This window comes from Chiloscyllium plagiosum, unplaced genomic scaffold (genome assembly GCF_037043375.1).
Source record: "Chiloscyllium plagiosum isolate Xiang-an unplaced genomic scaffold, Cpla_swu_hap1 HiC_scaffold_36, whole genome shotgun sequence".
NCBI classification, from domain to species: domain Eukaryota; kingdom Metazoa; phylum Chordata; class Chondrichthyes; order Orectolobiformes; family Hemiscylliidae; genus Chiloscyllium; species Chiloscyllium plagiosum.
The window spans coordinates 2,012,528-2,033,057 of NW_028270174.1; the positions used below are offsets into that span (position 1 = coordinate 2,012,528).

Genomic DNA, 20,530 nt, shown 5'->3' on the forward strand with positions numbered 1-20,530 from the left:
ATGAATTCGACTGGGACAACACTACTATCATAGGGCACTACTGAAGAAGGGCTTATGCCCGAAACGTCGATTCTCCTGTTCCCTGGATGCTGCCTGACCTGCTGCGCTTTTCCAGCAACACATTTCCAGCTCTGATCTCCAGCATCTGCAGACCTCACTTTCTTATCATAGGGCAAGCCAGACAGAGAACAGCCAGGGAATTCCTAGAGGCATGGCATTCATCCACAAACTCCATCAACAAACACATCGACCTGGACCCAATATACCAACCACTACAGCGGACAGCTGAAACTGACAACCGGAAGCGGCAGGGACAGACCACTATAAACACCGGAGGAAACATCAAAGAAGCGCTTCCCAGGAGGCTCCCAAGCACTGATGTTGTCGCCTAGCCAGGGGACGAAACGTTTGCAACAAAAACTTCCAGCTCGGCGAACAGAACCACAACAATGTTTAACAAAACTTGTGATTTATCGCCATTAGCAAATGTTGTACTGCAATGGTAGTGTCTCTACCTTTGGGCTATAAGGTCCAGGCTCAAATCCCAACTACCTTGAAGATGTGCCATAACACCGATTCATTAAAAATACTTAGGCTAAGGTATATACCTAACATGCCCTTAAAAAAAATTTCTATGGTCGTTTCAAGAGTTATAAAATGTGCAGACATGCTTGGACTGAATTCCTGTTCCGTTTGAACAGTTGCACAGTTTTGAAGTTGTGTCTTAAAAGTATATAATTGTTTCAGCTGGGCATCAGAACAGTTGGATTTGAAGATCTTTCCCAGTGTAAGGAATTTAACTAGAAATGTTGGAGCACATTTACTTACTGAATTTCTGCAGAAACTTTCTTTTCCTTCCATGCTTGTCACTGTACATATGAACAAAAAATATGAACAGGCCATTCGGCCCTTTGAGCCTCCTGCACCATTCAATATGATCGTGGCCGATCTGATTTTAACCTTAACTCTACATTCCTACATATCTCAGATAATCTTTCATCCCCTTGGTTGTCAAGATTCTATCTATTTCTACCTTAAAAATATTTTTAAAATTCTGCACCCACTGCTTTTTTAGGAAGGGAATTCCAAAGGCTGTCAACCCTCTGAGGAAAAAAAGTTCCCTCGTCTCTGTCTTAAATGAGTGACCCCTGTTTTAAACTCTGACTCCAATTCTAGATCTTCCCACAAGAGGGAATATCTTTTTCATCCACCCAGTTAAATCCCCTCAAGATCTTGAATATTTCAATTAAGTCACCTCTGACTCTTCTAAACTTCAGAGGATACTGGCATTTTCTCAAAAGGCAATCTGCTCTTCCAAAGATTAGTCTAGTAATCTCATGTGAACTGCTCTTTAAGCACAGCGACCAGTACTGTACACAGTACTCCAAAGTGTTGTAAATGATGTGAGGCTTACATTGCACCCAGCCAACACAATCAGCCTGGGTGCTTATACCATTTTGTAGCCAGGCTGACTTTACTATAATTGACAAATTGCCTGTAAAAGTTACACCCAGCATGTCTCCACTACCATTCAACTGGCTGGAACTGCACCTACCAGGTTCTATGCTTATTCTGATCAGAGCCAGTGAATCTCTTGCAATGACTTCCCTTGCCTTGCTCCTACCTCACTGTTAGCTCTTGTGCCTCAGGATCCATCCTTGGCCCCTTCCTGTTTTTCACTTGCATGTTGTCACTCAACAGCAAATTCATAGTCAGTTTCCACATGAACAATGAATGCCTCACCTTTACATTCTCACTGCTTCTGTCAATCCTCTATCTTTGCTAACCGATCAGGCTGCTTCTCTCACTTCCAGTGTGACTTCCTCCAGCTCAATATTGGGAAGTCCAAGTCATTAACTTTGGACGCTGTTATAAACTCTGTTCCTCAACAACTGAGTCCATCCCTCTTTCTATCAACTGTCTGAAACTGAAACAAACTATTTGCAACTTGAATGTTATATTTGACTTCAAATGAGCTCCTAACCACAAATCCACTTCATAACTAACACCACCAGTTTCCATCTCAATAACTTCACCTTTGTTTTGGCCTTACTCAGCTCATCTGCTGAAACTCTCTTCCTTGCCCTTGTTATTTCTATAGTATTCCTGACCAGCTGTAAGATACAAGAGCAGAATTAGACCATTCACCCATTGGGTCTGCTCTGCCATTCGAGCACGGTTGATATGATTTTCATTACCTTACCAATAAAGAAGTTATCTATCTGTCTTGAATACACTCAACGCCTTGGTATTAATCCAGAGATTCCCCACCTCTGGCTGAAGAAAGTCCTCCTCATCTCAGTTCTGAAGGGTTCGCTCTTCACTCTGAGGCTGTGCCCTCAGATCTTAGTCTCTCCTACTGGTAGAAATATCATCTCCACGTCCACTCTATGCAGGCCTCTCAGGATTCTGTAAGTTTCAATGAGATCCCTCTCATCCTTCTAAACTTCCACCTACTACAGACCCAAAGTTCTCAACCGCTCCTCATATGACAAGCCCTTTGTCCCCAGGATCATTGTTGTAAAACTCCTCTGGACCCCATCCAATGTCAGCACATTCTTTCTTAGATAAAGGGCCCAAAACTGCTTGCAATATTCCAAATACAGTCTAAGCAGAGCCTTCATAGCCTGAGCAGTATAGTTGTGCTCTTGTATTCTGGCGCTCTTTTGAAATGAATGCTGACATTGCATTTGCCTTCCTAACTGCCAACTGAACCTGAAGATTAACCTGAAGAAAATCCTGAATTAGAACACCTTAGTTCCTTTCTGCTTCAGATTTCCATCTTTCCCCATTTAGAAAATAGACTTTGCCTCTTTTTCCTACTAAAATGCATAACCTCACATTTTCCCACATTGCACTCCAACTGCTCCTTATGATTTAGAGGAGCAGGTGTTGAACGGGGGTGTACAATGTTAAAAATCACACAACACCAGGTTATAGTCCAACAGGTTTATTTGGAAGAACTGGCTTTCAGATCGCAGCTCCTTCATCAGGTGGCTGTGGAGTACAAGATCATTCGATACAAAATTTATAGCAAACATTTACTGTGGGATGCAACTGAAATTATATATTGAAAAAGACCTGGATTGTTTGTTAAGTCTCTCATCTTTTAGAATGGGCATGTTGGTTTCAGTTCTTTTATATGTAAATCGCAGAACATTTTTTAAAAGTTACATTCTCAAGCACACTTTAACAATAGGTGCCATGTCATCTTAGATAATGCATTGAAGGTGTGAGGTGGCCTGTGTGAGGCTGTCTGTGCCCCACTGTTCAGACTGATTCTAATCTAAAAAAAGGATTTACAGAATCTTACAAGGATTCATGCAGTTTTTGAGCAAAATAAAATATAATTCTGCAAGTCCATCTGCTCCTTCTTTACCCACTCGCCTTGCCTGACCAAGTTCTTTTGCAGCCTTCCTAGTTCCACAACACTACCTGTCCCTCCACCTATCTTTATGACATCTGCAAACTTAGCAACAATGTCCTCAGTTCCTTTGTCCAAATCATTAATGTGTAACATGAATAGTTATGGTCCCAACACTGACCATTGTGGAATTCCACTAGTCACTGGCTGCCATCCTGAAGAATCCCTTTTCTCTGCCTTGTGTCAATCAGCCAATCCTCTATCCATACCAGTACCTTGCCCCTAATGCCATGGACTCTTATTTAGCATCTTGTCAAAGGCCTTCAAGAAATCCAAACTTTCAAGTCTCTCAAAGCCTCTCATATTCTTCACTTCATAAACTGAAATCATCCAGACCTCTGCTGTAGTGTCCTAACTTGCACCAAGTTCTGTTCATCTATCATCTGATTGAATCTCTCTTCTGTGTCTTTTTGTTACATTTTGATAATTCTCCTGTATGCTTTAGGACATTTTACTGTGTTGAATATCCTATCTAAGTGCAAACGTTGTTATTAGTTTATTGAGGAGTTAAGTGAATCAGCCAAACCTCTGATTCTGAGAAAAAGGACAAGGGTGCAGGTTTTAGAAACCCAGCCTTTATAATTGGAATTCACAGGCATGCAGGATCCTAGACTTTATGAATTAAGGTGAAATATTGTGTCCAATTCTAGTTACCACCCTTTAGGAAGGATGCCAAGGACTTGAGAGGGTACAGCTTTACAAAACTAGTATCAGTGCTGAGAAACTTCAGTTTTGTGGAGTGACTGCAGAAGTTGGGATGGTTCTCCTTCAAGTCAAAACAATTACAAAGAGGTGTTCAAAGGCATGAATGGTTTTGCTGAGATAGGTAAGGCAAAACTGTTCCCAGTGGTGAGGAAATTGATAACCAGAGGGGACAGGCTGCAGGTAAGTGACAAAAAAATCAGAGCTGGCCTTGGTATGTTCTAACAGAGTGAATGATGATCCAGAATACACTATGAAATAATAATGGAACTACTTTACATAACTTCCAAGTGAAAAAGATTGCGGGACTACACATAAAAGAAAATAAAATAACTAATTGGATAGTTGAGGCAGGGTGGGATGAATGGCAGCTTCCTGTGCTTTATTAATACTTGTAAGTTATTCTATTCAGACAGCAGTCTCAGTTCATGCAAGGTATGGTTCCCTTCACCAGTTCTAAATTATCCTTACATATCAGTTAAGGTTTGACAGTTTCTGAACACAGCATTTGCGTTTAGACACCTGTGACAAGCACATGAGTGGGTTCTGTAACGTGATGGCTATGCTATTGGACTAGTTATCCAGAGGCCTAATTAGAGGAGTGAGTTCAAGAGTGGATTGGAGAATTTAAATAAAATCAGCCTGCAACGAAAAGCTAGTCTTGATAATTGTGAACATGAAACTACTGGATTACTATAAAAAAAACTACTTCATGAATACTCTTAAGGAATGGAAATCTGTTGCCCCTATCTGCCTATATGTGACTCCAGATCCAATTGGATAAGTCTAACCTACTTTCTGAAATGGCTCAGCAAGCCATTTGATCGTATTCAAGGAGCTGCCTCACCGTCAAGGGCAATTAAGGATGGACAATAAATGTTGCCTCAGCTGCAAGGTTCACTCTTTTGTCTCAATTAAAAGTGATGGCCTCGTGATATTATCACTAGACTATTAATCCAGAGACCCTGGTAAATGTTCTGGGGACCTGAAATCCTGCCATCACATCTGAAAGAATTTGAATTCAGTAAATATCTGGAATTAAGGGTTTAATTGTTAGGTTATTTTTCTTGAGATTCTTACAGAGTTAATGTAACTACAATACGCCAACTTCTGTGAACAGCCAAAATTTATTAAGCAAGTACAAGCTTTTGGAGGAACCCTTAACACACTTTGCAGGGCTTGTGGAGCCATGTCAAGAGATGTCTCTCAACAAGAGAACAGTTCTCCATCATAGAGGTTTTTACATCACATTAGTAATGCCCACAAGACCACCACCTGTCACTTTCCCATAGTCACATACCACTCAAGACACAATGTAGTGATTTGATTGTTTCTGGAAGTAATGTGATTAGATCATTCCTTAACTTCAGGGTGTGTTTAGATTCTTAACTGTAGTGTTCTTATTCTGTCTTAACTGCAGGAGATGGTTATTTAAATTGTTTCTGAATAGCAGGAGATGGCAATGTAAATTTTTACATTCTGCCTGTAAGACAGAAACATACCACCATCCCCCGGGACATGCAATTTCGTAGAGGTCAGCAGAACAAATTAGCCCTTTAACATCTCATAATGATGGTCATGAATCCATTGTCGATTGTCGGAAAAACCTATCTGGTTCACTAATATCTTTTAGGGAGGGAAGCTGCCATCTTTACCTGGTCTGGCCTGCCTACACGTGACTCCAGATCAAAGGCAATGTGATTGACAGTTAATGGTGGATAATAAATGTAGACTTGGCCAGTGAAGCCCACGTGCCATGAATGAGAAATCACCTGATCAGTAAATATGCCTTTCTTTCACTCTGCTGTCCTGTGTTCCATTTCTCAGTTGTTGACAATTGTCTTATAGCCTCCCATTGCTAGTCTAGCTGTTCAGTTGTCACTGAATTGCAACTTGCAGTATTTGTCCTGCTGCTTTGTCTTGTAGGTGATAATGCAGGTTTGAAATCAGAAAAATTGTCTGAAGCTGCATTATTTTTTTTCTGTCTATAGCGTGGCTATCTGTCACTGCACCAGCATTTCATAGCCATCTCCGAGTGCCCCAGAGAAGGTAGTTGCAAGCTGTTTCTTTAAAGCTTGCAGTCCATGTGGTTTACGCGTCGGTGCTGTTAGGAAGGGAAATTTAGGGGCTTAGCGGTGAACGATATGGTGTTCCCAGCATCTGCTGCCCTTATCCTTCTGCATGTACTGTTCGTGAGTTTGGGAGGTGCCAGTTAGGTGGGATACTTTGTCCTGGATGTTATTGAATTTTTTGAGTGTTGTTAACAGTGCCCATTCAGGCAGGTGAGAGTATTCCATCACACTCCTTGTGGACAGGCTTTGGGGAATCAGGAGGTGATGGATGTAGGTTTGCTCACTGAACTGAAAGGTTAATTTTCAAACATTTTGTTACCATACTAGGTAACATCTTCAGTGAAGCATTGGCTGATACAGCCTGCTTTCTATTTGTATGTTTGGGTTTCCTTGGTTTGGTGATGTCATTTCCTGTTCTTTTTCTCAGCAGGTGGTAAATGGGATCCTAGTCAATGTCGGAAGTGACTGCCAGACTACTCAGACCTCTTGGTATCATGGTAGCCCACAAACCCACCAACACACTAAAACAGCAGCTAATGAACTTGAATGATCTTATACAGACAATAAGCAAAACGAATATCATTTACAAACTACCTTGCAAGAGGCGTACCAAACACTACATTGGACAAACAGGCAGAAAACTAGCCACCAGGGTACATCAACTGGCCACACAAAGACATGATTCTCTCTCACTAGTACCCTTACGTACAGATGAGGAAGGACACTACTTTGACTGGGACAACACATCCATCCTAGGAGAAGCCAAACAGAGACACACATAAGAATTCCTAGAAGCATGGCATTCCAACTGGAATTCGATCAACAAACATATTGACTTGGATCCCATTTACCACCTCCTGAGAAAAAGTCAACAAACATATTGACTTGGATCCCATTTACCACCTCCAGGAAGTGACATCACCAACCCAAGGAAACCCAAACACACAAATAGAAAGCTGGCCATACCATCCAGAAGCACTTTGATGATGTTACCTCATATGATGACGAAACGTCTGAAAATGAACCTTCCAGCTCATCGAGCGAACCTTCCAGCTCATCGAGCAAACCTACGTCCAGAACCTCAACCTGAGCTACAAATCTTCTCAAAACTCACCTAATCATTAGGTGAGTTATGTGTTGCATTATTCTTAGCCTCTGATCTAATCTTGTAACCACAGTATTTATCCGGTGAATCCAGTTCAGGTTCTGGTCAATGATGTCTACCAGGATATTGATATTTGGGAGTTCAGAGCTGGTAACACCACTGAATGGCAAAAGACTATGGTTAGATTGTGTCTTATTGGAGATGGTCAATGCCTAGCACTTGTGGTGTGAATGTTACTTGCCACTTGTCAGCTGAAACTTGGAGATTGTCCAGGTCTTATTGCATTTGGACATAGACTGCTTTTGTATTTGAGGTGATGTGAACGGTGCAGAATATTGTACAATCGTCTGCAAACATTCTCACTCCTGACCATCTTATGAAGGAAAGGCAACTGAAGGTGATTTGATCTCTGATGCTACACTGAGGAACTCCAGCAGAGATGTGCTGGGACTAAGATAATTGACCTTCAACAACTGCAACCAGCTTTCTTTGTGTCAGAATGACTCAATTAGCTCCAAATTTGATGGGGCTCTTTAATGCCACACACTGGCAAGTGCTGAATTGATGTGAAGTTAGTCCCTCAACACCAATAGAAATTCCTGGCATTGGCAGACCAGGAAAACCTTCACCTGAAACCTTATGATGTCAGGAAAGTTGTGTTTATGTGGAAGCATCTCCCCTAATTAGGTGTTGAGGTCAGGAATTGGTAGAACATTACAGAAATTGATTCTTTTTTTTATCACCACTTTTTATTCTTAGTTTTTGGTTAAGTTGCCCAAATGAAGTTTTGATATTTTGTTAGGAGTTAACTAAAGTTTTATGAATGTTGTCCCCACTCGGATTTCAGGTTAAGAAATGACAGACACAATTAGTATAATTTCATTTAGATGCACTTCAATGCTGGGACAGCCTATTTGTAAATTTTTATCCTGTTCTGTCATATTAACAACCTTTACTAAATTTATCTTAATAGCTAAGGGAACATGTGCTAGGGAGTCTTCCTGTATGGTTGAGAAAAAGTCTAACGGCAACATCCTGTCTTTTATTTTTAAGGCCACCATCAGTCAGCAAGGGGAGATGTACTGGATCACTCTAAAGGCCTCAGGTATTGCCCCTTATGTCTGGCTGGATATGGGAAATATCCTGGGAAGATTTGGTGATAATGGCTTCCTCATGTTGGAGAATATCAAGCTGATAACCTTTCACCCTTGGCGCCCAACCAACATTTCAGAATTAAGGAAATCTCTACATGTTCACTCACTTCCAGACATTTATTGATAGTGAATAAAGGTAGAGACTGTCTGTCTGATTTGCATAATCTAATGCAACTAATTCATCCAAGACAATATAATTTCAGTTCAATTTCTTTTATATTGGCAAAAATGATAGAAGTCGTTAATTTTCTGTTATTCTTGTTCAAAATTGGGTGTGTTTGAAATCAAAGAAAGATCAGGAAAGGCATTATTTCCTTTTGTTCTGGTATAACACACATTTCATCAACACAAATTGACTATAATATGATTGATGAATTGTGGAGACTGTGTGGATAACGTGAACTTTATACTGAAGAGGTATAGTGATCTTCGACAGTGCAAGGTTGCAGAGGAAAACAACCATCGCAGTGTACCAGAACGGCCTGTAACTGAAATTCAATTCAGTTAAAGAAAGATGTATGTTTTGAACTGACTTTTGTATCCTTGATGAAAGTGCAACACAAAGCTACCAAGTGTAAATCTTTAATTTGCAGTTCAGTATTTGAAATACCTTCTTAACCAAAATCAGCTTATTTGGATTCACCACGAGGCTGGGCCGAGTGTGGCTCCTACAAAACTCAGCAATCCACATAGCCCACGGGCTTTTAAATTGAGGACTAATTGTCAGAAATACAATGTTTAAATAAAAAGAATGTTTACAAATATTTTAAGATGGCACTGTTTAAATGCAAAGAACAGGACTGTGTTCAGGTTTGTTTGTTTTTCAAATAGGGTCAGTCAATTAATGAAACATGATAGAAATTGATGAAAATTTTGTTTTACAGACATTTAAAGTGTTAATTCCATGTGTAAAAGCTGTTTGCTTGGAGTTCTTTCCAAAGCGAAAATAAGTATTGTTAAGCTGAAGCAAGAGAAACAACAGTATTGTGGGGAGACATGGGCTCAAAGCCCACCACAGCAGCCGGTGGAATTCATATTCAATCAGCTATTTAATCAGGTTTCTCCTGACCTGGTCTGATCTATGTATGACTCCAGGTCCATGGTAATATGGTTGACTCTTTATTTCGCTCAGCAATTTCAGGGCAGTTCTCAGTTGACAAGAAAAAAAAAGTGTCACCGGCAAGGCCAGTTTTGTTAAAGTGTGGAAACAGGCCCTTCAGCCCAATAAGTCCACACGGACCCTCCGAAGAGTATCCCACCCAAACCTATTCCTGTTATTCTACATTTACCCCTGAATGATTCACCTAACCTATACATCCATGAACACTAGGGGCAATTTAGCATGGTCAATTTACCTTACTTGCACATCTTTGGATGTGAAAGGAAACTGGAGCACCCAGAGGACAGTTGCCAGAGACTGTGGGTCCCTGGTGCCGTGAGGCAGCAGTGCTTAACCAGTGAGCCACTGTGCCCCATGAAAAACATTGGTAAGTTCTACTTTTGTAACTCTGTGCATTTTTACCCAATGAAAACATTGAAACAGCTCTATCTCGCTTTCAGCCATTTGTGTTGATTGATAGTAGATGCCACTGTTCTAACCTGTTTCCGTCAACAGAAGACCTCAATGTTCAAGTCAGAGCAAGCATTGGAGGCTGTAAGGTGTGTGTAATAATTGCCAGAGACAGAAACTGGGAATGAGATTGAAAGTAAAAATGCTGAAGGTCATGTTTTCAGTGAAGCTTGAAAGACAGCCTCAACTAAGCCATTTACTTACAACTAGCATCAACACTTTGTTCAGAAACTGCTTGAATCTCTGCAGACAGAGTTTTGGTAATGATTTTGCTCTTCATATTGTTTCTCCTGCCTTTAAACCTAAGAACCTTTGTTTTTGGTTCTTTCCTCTTAAACATCTGACATTTTCCTGTAGAGACAAAAGGTTACAGTCCTGAAATGTTAATATTGTTTCTCTCTCGTGATGTATTTTGGTCATCTTACTATATCACTGAAAAATGGGAGATGGCATGGGCACAGTAATAGCTGTTTCCCTTTCTGGAAATTTAGGTCACTGCTCAGCATATTCAGTTTCAGTTTCAAAAGGTTTTTGCAAAACATTAGTACACACAGATTCACACTGACTTCAATTTAGATCTTTGGGGCTTTGTATCATGACCCTGTATAACTCTAACTCTATGAACTGACATTAATTCTCATGAACTCCCCATGTATATAAACTTAGTACAAGACATTTGACATGTTTCAAGAGTGATGGAATAAGGAATTTCTGAACCAGTTTGATTTCATATTCAGTTAGAATCACCACATTAATGATTCAAGCTGCAGAATAAAACTACCAATTTGTTCAATTTTTAATTGTTTATTAAAAAAAGCTCACAAAATTTAAACTACATTTAGCAAGAAATTTTCTAAAAAGACTAATTTAGGCAACCAAAGCTGCTGTGACTATTTACAAATATCCATTTAAGATTTTGAGAACAAGCTGAGATAAAATGTACAATCAGCTTTTTCTTAAACATGAAAATCACAATTCAGCTTAGAGATTACCAAAGCAAAACTCCATCAATTGTTTTCATTTTCTGCATTTGCAAAAAAATGAATGGCCATATGAAAAGATCGCAGACAAACTCTTGAAAAGCTTCTCTTTGTTAATACTAATCAGTACTAAGAAAGACAGACCTGTATTTCTCTAGCACCTCGCACAGTCTCAGGGTATTCCAAAGCGCTTTGCAGTCAAAGAAGTGCAGTCACTGTAATATGTAGGATACACAGCATAATCCCACAAAGTGTGTGATTACAACCAGAGTCTAGTTAAGGGATAGCTATTGCCCAGGACACTGGAGGGAAGGTACCCAATTCTCTTTCATAGGAGCTTTTATATCCTTCAGTAAGGACAGATGGTACCTGAGTTTAACATCTTGTTCAAGAGACAGCACCTCTGACAATGCAGCACACTCAGTTCTGCACTGGGATTGTCGGGCTTGACGTGTGTGTTCAGGTCTTTACAGGTGAGCTCAAGCATATTGGACTGCTCACTTTGCAAATGATAATTTTTTGGTCCATGTGTATTTTATAAAATACATACAAATCTGAGGGGAATTGAATAATAGTTATTTAAGTTTGAGAACTTGTCTTTAAATCGAAGCACTGACCTGTGTTAAAATAATGTCTTATGACAATAATCATAGCTGGAACAACGCAGGTCTCACAGATTACAAACTAGGTTGAAATCCATTAATTGCACTTGCTTTGGTTGGTCCTGATTAATCAACTGTACTGATATCCTTGCCGCAAAGTTCACAATTCAAAAGAAGTCTGGTTGTTGCTGTAACATTCTGCTGACATGTGGCTTAGTCTCCTAAATGACGTCTCCACTCCGCTGTCACACACACTGTCACACTGCTGGGATTTTGTATCAATCTGAACAACTGTTTGAAAAGATTGAGAGGTTTCAGTTCTTTATCATTCAGAAAGAAAGAAATCAAAGTGATGATTTAATTAGACACACGTGTTTTCTTGAGCTTTTAAATAAGTTGATTTGATAAATATATCATCAAGGAGTGAAATATTTGTTAATGCTACTTACTCAATTATAACACTTTCCCAAAATAATTTTATTGCTATTTTAATTCCTATGTATTCAAAATACTTAAAATTAGAAAATCTGCAGTGGTGATATAAAGATGAAACGTTTTTAGGCACAAGGAATTAACCACTAAAACTTGATGAATTAGAAAAGTTGCAATGGTGGGTCTGAAGAAATATCATAGTTGGACACAACACTTAGCTATGGCGTTATATAAGATAATACTTCACCCATAGTTAATGCACATTTACTGAAGCAAGGGAAAACACACTGAAAGCATATTGGGATTTCTTTCAAAGGATTTATTGCAAATTGAAATTATAAAACATTGAGGGAATAATTTATCACCTTATTGTACAAGTAGAACATTTAATATTTCATTAATGTAAAAGTAACCTTGAGGTTAGTCTTTCCTGAATGACCTTTGAATTTGGAAAGGAAAATATTCACCTATTGTACTTTGAATCCAGTCCAGCCTGAAAAATTAAAAATCCCTTCTCTCAGGCTTATTGTGACATCTTTGTGAAATAAGTTTCAAACCAAATCTTAGAGACTCTTCATTCAGAAAGATCAACAAGCTAATGGTATGTAGAGATATGGGGAAGAGTCAAGAGACTGACAGTAGATAATAGAGCTGGTGCAGGCACAATAAATTGAATGGCTTGTTTTGGCACTGTAATAATTCTGTGACGTTTGGTTGGAGAGGGGGTCCTTATATAATGTTACAGTTAAAGGTAAAAGGTTTACTCTACTATTTTACCACGTGTTCTAATGTAAAGCTTTTGAAGAAACATCAGAGATGGGGTGGTTAGGAAATTTCTTGGAGTCTATGCAGCCTTCGGTAGTTGAATAACTAAATGCCCAGTTCCTGAGCAAGAGGCACCCACTTCAGTGATGCTGAAAAGAGCCCAGCATTGGAGGAATGCAGAAAGTTGAAAACTAGAGATGAAATGAACTTGAGTAGACAATAATTGTTCACATTTTAGCTTCATGTCATCATTGCAGAATTTCATGTGTATAGGAATTAAAAGTTCAACAATTAATTATTACATTTTGAGAAACATGGACAAAAATTTAAAATTTGACTGAATATCAGTATCAAGTAGTAATCATAAGTTCAGCTATTCCTGTAACCCCACAGCCAAATTAATATAAATGGTTTGCTCTTACTGTTGGGTTGTTCAGTGGGTGTTGGTGAGTTACTTGTTCTGCCTGGTTCTGCACTTGCTGAGTTAGCTATTGCTTTGTGAAGAACATCAATTGCTTTGCTGTAGCCCATAGACTTCAGTGTTTCCAGAATCTCCAGGATAGTGCCACCACATACCTGCAACAAAGAAGAATAGAAAAGGTTAACGCAATGCAAAGGAGAAATCAAAACTGAAAGAGGAACTGACTGTTATGATTATTCTGTTCAGCAATCCTCTGCAGAGGGAGTGGTGTAAACCTGTACTTTCTGCTGCACCCAGATCCTGTGTCCATCACCAAGTTGACTATCAATATGTAGCCTGCCCATTATTAAAAGTAGTGGATCTTACTGTAATTCCATGAATTTGGGAAAGAGGAGGGAGCACGTAATGAGAGAGGGTGGGAAAGGCCCTTAACCATTCAGTGTAAAACTAAAACTAAGTACTTTATCAAGTTTGGTTTGTGAAGTACAAAGCCAGAGACCCCACCTCTGCATTTTTATCTCATTGGCTATCCAGCTAATTTATAAAATTACATTGCTATAAGAAAGAGAACATACATTCAGCTCACCTCATAGTTATCCAGCAGTGTTTTTGCTGGGGAATGGCTGAGTTTAAAGGCATTGATTAAAATTCCAAGACCCAGTTTCTGAGCGAGAGCCATCCAGTTCAGATTGGGTTCAGGTACCTCCAACAGTTTACACAGCTCCAGCCTTGCTTCTATATTCAACTGACCTAAGTCACCTGGTGTGCACAAACAGAATCCTTCAGTATAAAATATTATACTATCTGGTAGAATATCTGTAAAGAAGGTTAAAGATTCATACTTGATACAGGTGAGGCTTCAAGGAAAAACATAACAAATGTTATTAATACCTATCTCTTTCTCTACTACTGTGATCACTCCTTTTGCTCTGGGCTCCCCCTTTACTAACAGCATAAAACCTTTATTTTCCAGATCTTTCAGACTTGAAACATCATTGATTCTGACTTCAAAGACATTGTCAGATCTGATGGGTTTCTCCAGTTTCTGTAGTTCTTTGTTTTTATAACAAAAACCTTGTGTGGAAGGAAAGGGATGATGGTTTCACCTCTAACCTTTACAAAGATTGCCATAGTAATCCCCTTTTCATTTACAACCAATCATGTTCCTTTTTCTGGATTGTCACCCAATATGGACTTTGTTGGCTGGGCAAGCATTAATTGTCCCATGAGAAGGTAGTGGTGAACTTCGTGGGCGGCACGGTGGCACAGTGGTTAGCACTGCTGCCTCACAGCGCCTGAGACCTGGGTTCAATTCCTGCCTCAGGCGACTGACTGTGTGGAGTTTGCACGTTCTCCCCGTGTCTGCGTAGGTTTCCTCCGGGTGCTCCGGTTTCCTCCCACAGTCCAAAGATGTGCAGGGTCAGGTGAATTGGCCATACTAAATTGCCCGTAGTGTTAGGTATGGGGTAAATGTAGGGGTATGGGTGGGTTTCACTTCGGCGGGTCGGTGTGGACTTGTTGGGCCGAAGGGCCTGTTTCCACACTGTAATCTAATCTAATCTAAACTGTCTTCTTGAATCACTGCAGTCCTTGAGGTGTAGACATCTGCAGTTCGATTCTGAAGAAACTTCTGGGATTTTGATGGAATAGTAATCAACTTTCATGTCAGAATGGTAATGGTTTGGTGAGGCCACATATTGCAATCTGATCAGTGAAGCTTTACTATATATTATAACAGTGAGGGTGTGAGGGATATTGTGGAAACACTTTTTTTCTTTGTAAATATTTGTGCTTCATTACTGTGGACATAGAAAGTTACTAGAAGTAACTTGTTACTTTCTATGTCTTGCAGCATGGTGAAGTGCTGTTGCTATCATTCATTTTTCTATTATTTTCACTCAGTGTTTCTCGCTAACATTTCCTGGTCAGTTTCAGAACTGGTCAAAATGCTGCAGCAAATCTTTAACAGTATCACTAGTCTCCTTTGAAGCTGGTTTGTTGTCAGATAAATAATCTCATTTTCACATTTAGTATAATAATCATGCTATTACCTTCTGAATATGAGACTCCAGATTATAGAATTCAGAGGCTGTGCAACATGTTCTTTGTCATTTTGTAAGTATACTAAAGTATCACAAAATGCTTCTCTAAAGCAGTTGTTAGTTATTACCTTGTGGGAAAGGAGCTACTGGTGCAGGTTTCGGTTGGTATGGTTTACCATTTAGGATATCATAGACCTGGAAAAGCAACATCCATTAATAAATCAAACTGCTCACGAGCCAATATTTTAGTACCCAGAGTTATAACACACACAGTAAGAGCAGGAACAGGCCATTGTCTACTCCATTCAGTCTGGTCATGGCTGAATTTCTATTTTAAATCCATTTACCCACATTATTCCCTAAAAATGTTCTCAACAAGCAGCAGCAGCTCTCCGAGGTACCGAACTTCACAGATTGATAACCTAACTTCATAAAACTAGATGTCTTCTCCCTCAGTTGCTTTGTAACAAAGGCTAACATGCAATCTGTTTTCCTAACTAATTGCTTTTCCATAAACCTATTGTGATTTATGTACAACCAGGTCCCTCCAAATACTCCAATTTCTCCATCCTTCACTATTCTTATTACTGTAGTAGATAACCTCATACTTTACCACATTGTATTCCATCCACCACATCCTTACCCACTCACTCAACCGGTTTATAGATTCCTTTGAAGTCTTCAATCCTCTTTACACTTTATTTTCCTAGCCAACCTTTTACGATTTGGATGCATTCACTCATTCTCTTCATCGAAGTCATTTTTATACATTGTAACAGCCAGCCAGACTTTGTTTATTTATAATTTATTTCTTGTCCATTAAGCAATCTGAAATCCAGACAAATATATTCCCTAATAAAGGAATTTAAGACAGTTGGAAAGAAAGGCTTGAAAGGGGCAGTGGAAAATTTTTCAAATCATATCAAGTAGTTGTGAACTGGAATATGCTACTTGAAAGGGGCGTGGAAACAGATGCAATAATTTATTATTACAAGTAATATGAACAAATATGGAGAAGGAATTCTTTTCAGGACATCCTGGGGCTGTGATGAGCAATACTGAAATTAATATTTCTCTTTCCTTCAAATATTCAATGAGTCTGTTAGAGGTGTTGCCTTATTTCAGTCTGGTATTAGTATTCTTACCTCTTCTGAGGCTGCCATGTCTAACGGTGTGGTACCATGAAAGATTCCTTCATCATCATCATCAGCTTCAACAGATTCATCAGTTTTGTCATTTAGTGGCTCATGATTCTCGATGTGTGGATCTGCACCTGAAAAATTTAGATTCCAGACACCAGATTAACAAATAACCAACCCCTTTGTTCTCTGACCTACCATCTATAAAGAAAATCATTTTAAGATGGATTTGTTTACTTCATTGGAATACAAATCATTCAAATTATTTCATGAACAACACATTCTTAATACTGAGCAAGGTATGCCAAAGAACTACTGAACCAAGCAATAACAAATTACTAAGGGGTTCTGAGAGTAAGGAAGGCAACAGTTTCTTCCAATCCCAAAAGACCAGTGACCAGAGGAGACAGATCTAAAGTAATTCAAGACAAAGGGAAAAGAACAGAGGAAGGGGAAAACAAAAATTAATGTAATAAGCTGTGATCTGCATGGAAGGGCCAACAGTGAAAACAGACTCAACAAGAAATTCCAAAAGGGAATTGGAGAACTAGCTGAAAAGTTTTTTTAAAAAACTGTAGAGCTATGAGGAAAGAAAAGTTGCACGAATAGTTCCTTCAGCCAGACAGCTGGCCGAATGATCTCTACTAAAATCTGGCAGACTGCTTCGTGTGTGAGCTAGTCAGCATGCAATCTCAGTGTGTGCGGGAATGGGTGGAATTTAAGTGTTTCATGAGGAAGTGCTCAGACTCAGCTCTGGTTTAAAAAACACTTGCCGGTACTCACTGTAACAAGCCTCTGGTGAACCTGCAGCACAGATGCTAGAGGGTTACTCTGACAACATTTCAGTCTAATCATAGGGATGCAGGCTATTTCTCTCACAAGACAGCATACTGGGAATTCCCTGTGCAAGGTCAGATTCACAGAACTGCTCCAAGTAATGCTTTTAACATCAGCCTTTAACAAACTAGAACTGCTCAATGAAGCATCGCTTCATACACAAAACATTCCAATACATACCTGCTGCTATTAGTAAGGCACAGAGTTTGGTATAGCCTCTTCCTGCTGCTACGTGAAGTGCTGTAGACCCATCAAATGTGGTGGCATCAACTTCTGCACTGCCCTGAGGATCCAAACACATCACACATTATTACCACTTAATATGTTTGCTGTAATAGCATTAACAGCCCTCAAAATGGAGTTGCAGGTAGATAGGATAGTGAAGGCGGCATTTGGTATGCTTTCCTTTATTGGTCAGGCGTTGGGAGGTCATGTTGCGGCTGTACAGGACATTGGTTAGGCCACTGTTGGAATATTGTGTGCAGTTCTGGTCTCCTTCCTATCGGAAAGATGTTGTGAAATTTGAAAGAGTCCAGAAAAGATTTACAAGGATGTTGCCAGGGTTGGAGGATATGAGCTATAGGGAGAGGTTGAATAGTTAGAGCTGTTTTCCCTGGAGCGTCAGAGGCTGAGGGGTGACCTTATAGAGGTTTATAAAATCATGAGGGACATGGATAAGATAAATAGACAAAGTCGTTTCCCTCGGGTGGGGGAGTCCAGCACTAGACAACACAGGTTTAGAGTGAGCGGGGAAAGATATAAAAGAGACCTAAGAGGCAACTTTTTCACTCAGAGGGTGGCACGTGTATGGAATGAGCTACCAGAGGAAGTGGTGGAGGCTAGTACAATTGCAACATTTAAAAGGCATCTGGAGGGGTATATGAATAGGAAGGGTTTGGAGGGATATGGACCGGGTGCTGGCAAATGGGACTAGATTGGGTTGGGATATCTGATCGACATGGACGAGTTGGACCGAAGGGTCTGTTTCCATCCTGTACATCTCTATGACTCCATAACTTCACAGAAAATGGATTAGCTGATCATTATCACATTGCTATCTATGGGAGCTTGCTGTGTAACTGCCATATTTCCTACACTTCAAAACATCAAGCACTCTGGGATACTGCAAAAGGCTCTTACTTAAATACAAAGCCAGCATACTGTATTGAATCTGTCTGAATTTTTGTAGCTAGTATAAAGGGTACATTACCTCATTTTCATCCATGCTGCTGCGAAACGCCACTGTATAAAGAGGTGCCTCAGGAATCCCAAGTTATGTTGTGAAAGCTACAGACAGCTTCATTAGAGGATTCAGTGGTTTCTAGTTGAGCCTGAGCCCTCAGAGGGCTAACTTTGGGGGATTTTCTGCTGGTGACAGTTGTCACAGTCAGGTACAGGGCAGAAATACTGACAGCACAACCTGGATTCACCACCAGAGGGAGCCAGTTTTTAATGAATAAAAGATAATGATATCAAAAACAATGAATCAGTAATGGTCTATAATGAAAACCTTTCAGCAGCTGCATTTGATAATCACCCGCATAACATGTTTCCAGCTAATTACTACTACAATGTTGATCAGGTCCCACACCTTACCTAAACTAAGTGCTGCACAAAAATAAGCAATGATAATAAGAAACCTTCATAATCATGAGTTTCAGAATGGCAACATGATTTATTTTCAACATTGTTGGCTGTGGCTCACTGATCGACCATAAAAAGTAGGAAGAGGAGTATGCCATTCCGCCCTGAGCCTGCTCTGCCATTCAATACGATCATGACTAATCAAACATTCCTCGTGTCCACTTTTCTGTCCTTTCCCCGTAACTCGATTCCCTCAATGATCAAATCTCAGCCTTAAATATACACAAGGACTCTGCCTGACAGATCTCTATGACATGGAGTTCCAATGACTCAAGAGAAGAAGTTCCTCCTCATCTCATCTTAAACTGGTGCCCCTTAATTCTGAGACTGTGCCCTGGCCCTTCACAACTCTGAACCAGAGTGGGCTCAACTTCCTATGAAACATTTCAGTGCAAGCACGAGTTGACACACACAGTGCTATCACAGATCAGAGGGAGAGCCGCACCATTGGATGGTTGGTGTTGAGGGAGAGCCGTGCTGTCAAGAGGGTCAGTGTTGAGCATGCGCCACACTGCGGAAGGAGGGTCAAGACAATAGCTTTAAAAAAATACTGCAGATGCTGGCAACATAAAACAAACAGAAAATGCTGCAGAAACTCAGCATGTCTGGCATCTGTAGCGGTACAGAAACAGAATTCACATTTCAAGGTGAAGAGTCATATAGGACTTGAAATGTTAACTTTCTCTCGAGAGATGCTGAGTTTCTCCAGCAATTTCCCGTTTTCTCTACAACAATATAATACCTTCTAAAAATACTACATTAGCGATAAAATGGTTGAGATGTGACAAAACACACCTCCAGGAGGAGACAGCCAGCCAAGGAGATGTTTTCCTGTTCGACTGCGAGATGGAGTGCAGTGCGACCTGCCTGCTGCTCCAGAGAATCCACATCAATATCGGCTGCAATCAGCTGCCTCAGTGACGACAGACTATTCGCTAACACAGCCAGATGGACAACATTGAAACCTAAAAGAAGATAGCATAAGATTAGCAACTATGTGTTAGTTTACAAACTAATAATGCTACTTGTAACTTTTGGTTGTTGTCACAACAATCGAAGAATGATCCATGTCCTGAGCGATGGGAAATTTGGTACCAAATTAGAACTGACAGTTGGAAACAACGGCTTTTTAGAAAGAGGGTGGAGGAAGGGAAACATGGTGTCAATGAATACAGAAACTTTGTCCACACCATTTAAAATACTCAATCAAGTAAATTAACAAATGCTGAGAATTCATCTTTCTCCAGAAACACCAATGTCAGAGTTGTCAGTGAAAGTGATTTGAAAAATATGTTGCTGGAAAAGCGCAGCAGGTCAGGCAGCATCCAAGGAGCAGGAGAATCGACGTTTTGGGCATAAGCCCTTCTTTAGGAATGAGGAGGGTGTGCCAAGCGGGCTGAGATAAAAGGTAGGGAGGAGGGACTTGGGGGAGGGGCGTTGGGAATACGATAGGTGGAAGGAGATTAAGGTGAGGGTGATAGGCCGGAGAGGGGGTGGGGGCAGAGAGGTCGGGAAGAAGATTACAGGTCAAGAAGGTGGTGCTGAGTCCGAGGGTTGGGACTGAGGTAAGGTGGGGGGAAGTGAAAATGATTGGAAGAGTGACCTCTGTTCAATGTGGAACGCCCGATCAAAGCAATCAGC

The 20,530-nt window shown here is 40.2% G+C and overlaps 2 protein-coding genes across 8 annotated transcripts in view; one reads left to right on the top strand and one right to left on the bottom strand.

Moving 5' to 3' along the window:
* manba (mannosidase, beta A, lysosomal) overlaps nt 1–9,221 on the top strand; it is a 107,315-nt gene extending 98,094 nt beyond the window's left edge. For 2 of the 4 annotated variants that reach the window (XM_043674525.2, XM_043674530.2), the window contains exon 17: nt 8,357–9,221. In XM_043674525.2, coding sequence (XP_043530460.2) covers nt 8,357–8,581 — 225 coding nt within the window. In that variant the 3' untranslated portion in view covers nt 8,582–9,221. Of the gene's footprint in view, nt 1–6,625; nt 7,061–8,356 lie in introns of those variants that run through there. The other 2 variants (XM_087979858.1, XM_087979859.1) reach the window with 2 other exon arrangements.
* A 1,584-nt stretch (nt 9,222–10,805) lies between these two features.
* nfkb1 (nuclear factor of kappa light polypeptide gene enhancer in B-cells 1) overlaps nt 10,806–20,530 on the bottom strand; it is a 97,707-nt gene continuing 87,982 nt past the window's right edge. For all 4 annotated transcript variants that reach the window (XM_043674520.2, XM_043674523.2, XM_043674522.2 and 1 more), the window contains 7 exons: nt 19,685–19,854; nt 17,426–17,528; nt 16,415–16,542; nt 15,398–15,464; nt 13,814–13,986; nt 13,229–13,382; nt 10,806–11,900 (listed from right to left, as the gene is read on the bottom strand). In XM_043674520.2, coding sequence (XP_043530455.1) covers nt 11,770–11,900; nt 13,229–13,382; nt 13,814–13,986; nt 15,398–15,464; nt 16,415–16,542; nt 17,426–17,528; nt 19,685–19,854 — 926 coding nt within the window. In that variant the 3' untranslated portion in view covers nt 10,806–11,769. The remainder of the gene's footprint in view (nt 11,901–13,228; nt 13,383–13,813; nt 13,987–15,397; nt 15,465–16,414; nt 16,543–17,425; nt 17,529–19,684; nt 19,855–20,530) is intronic.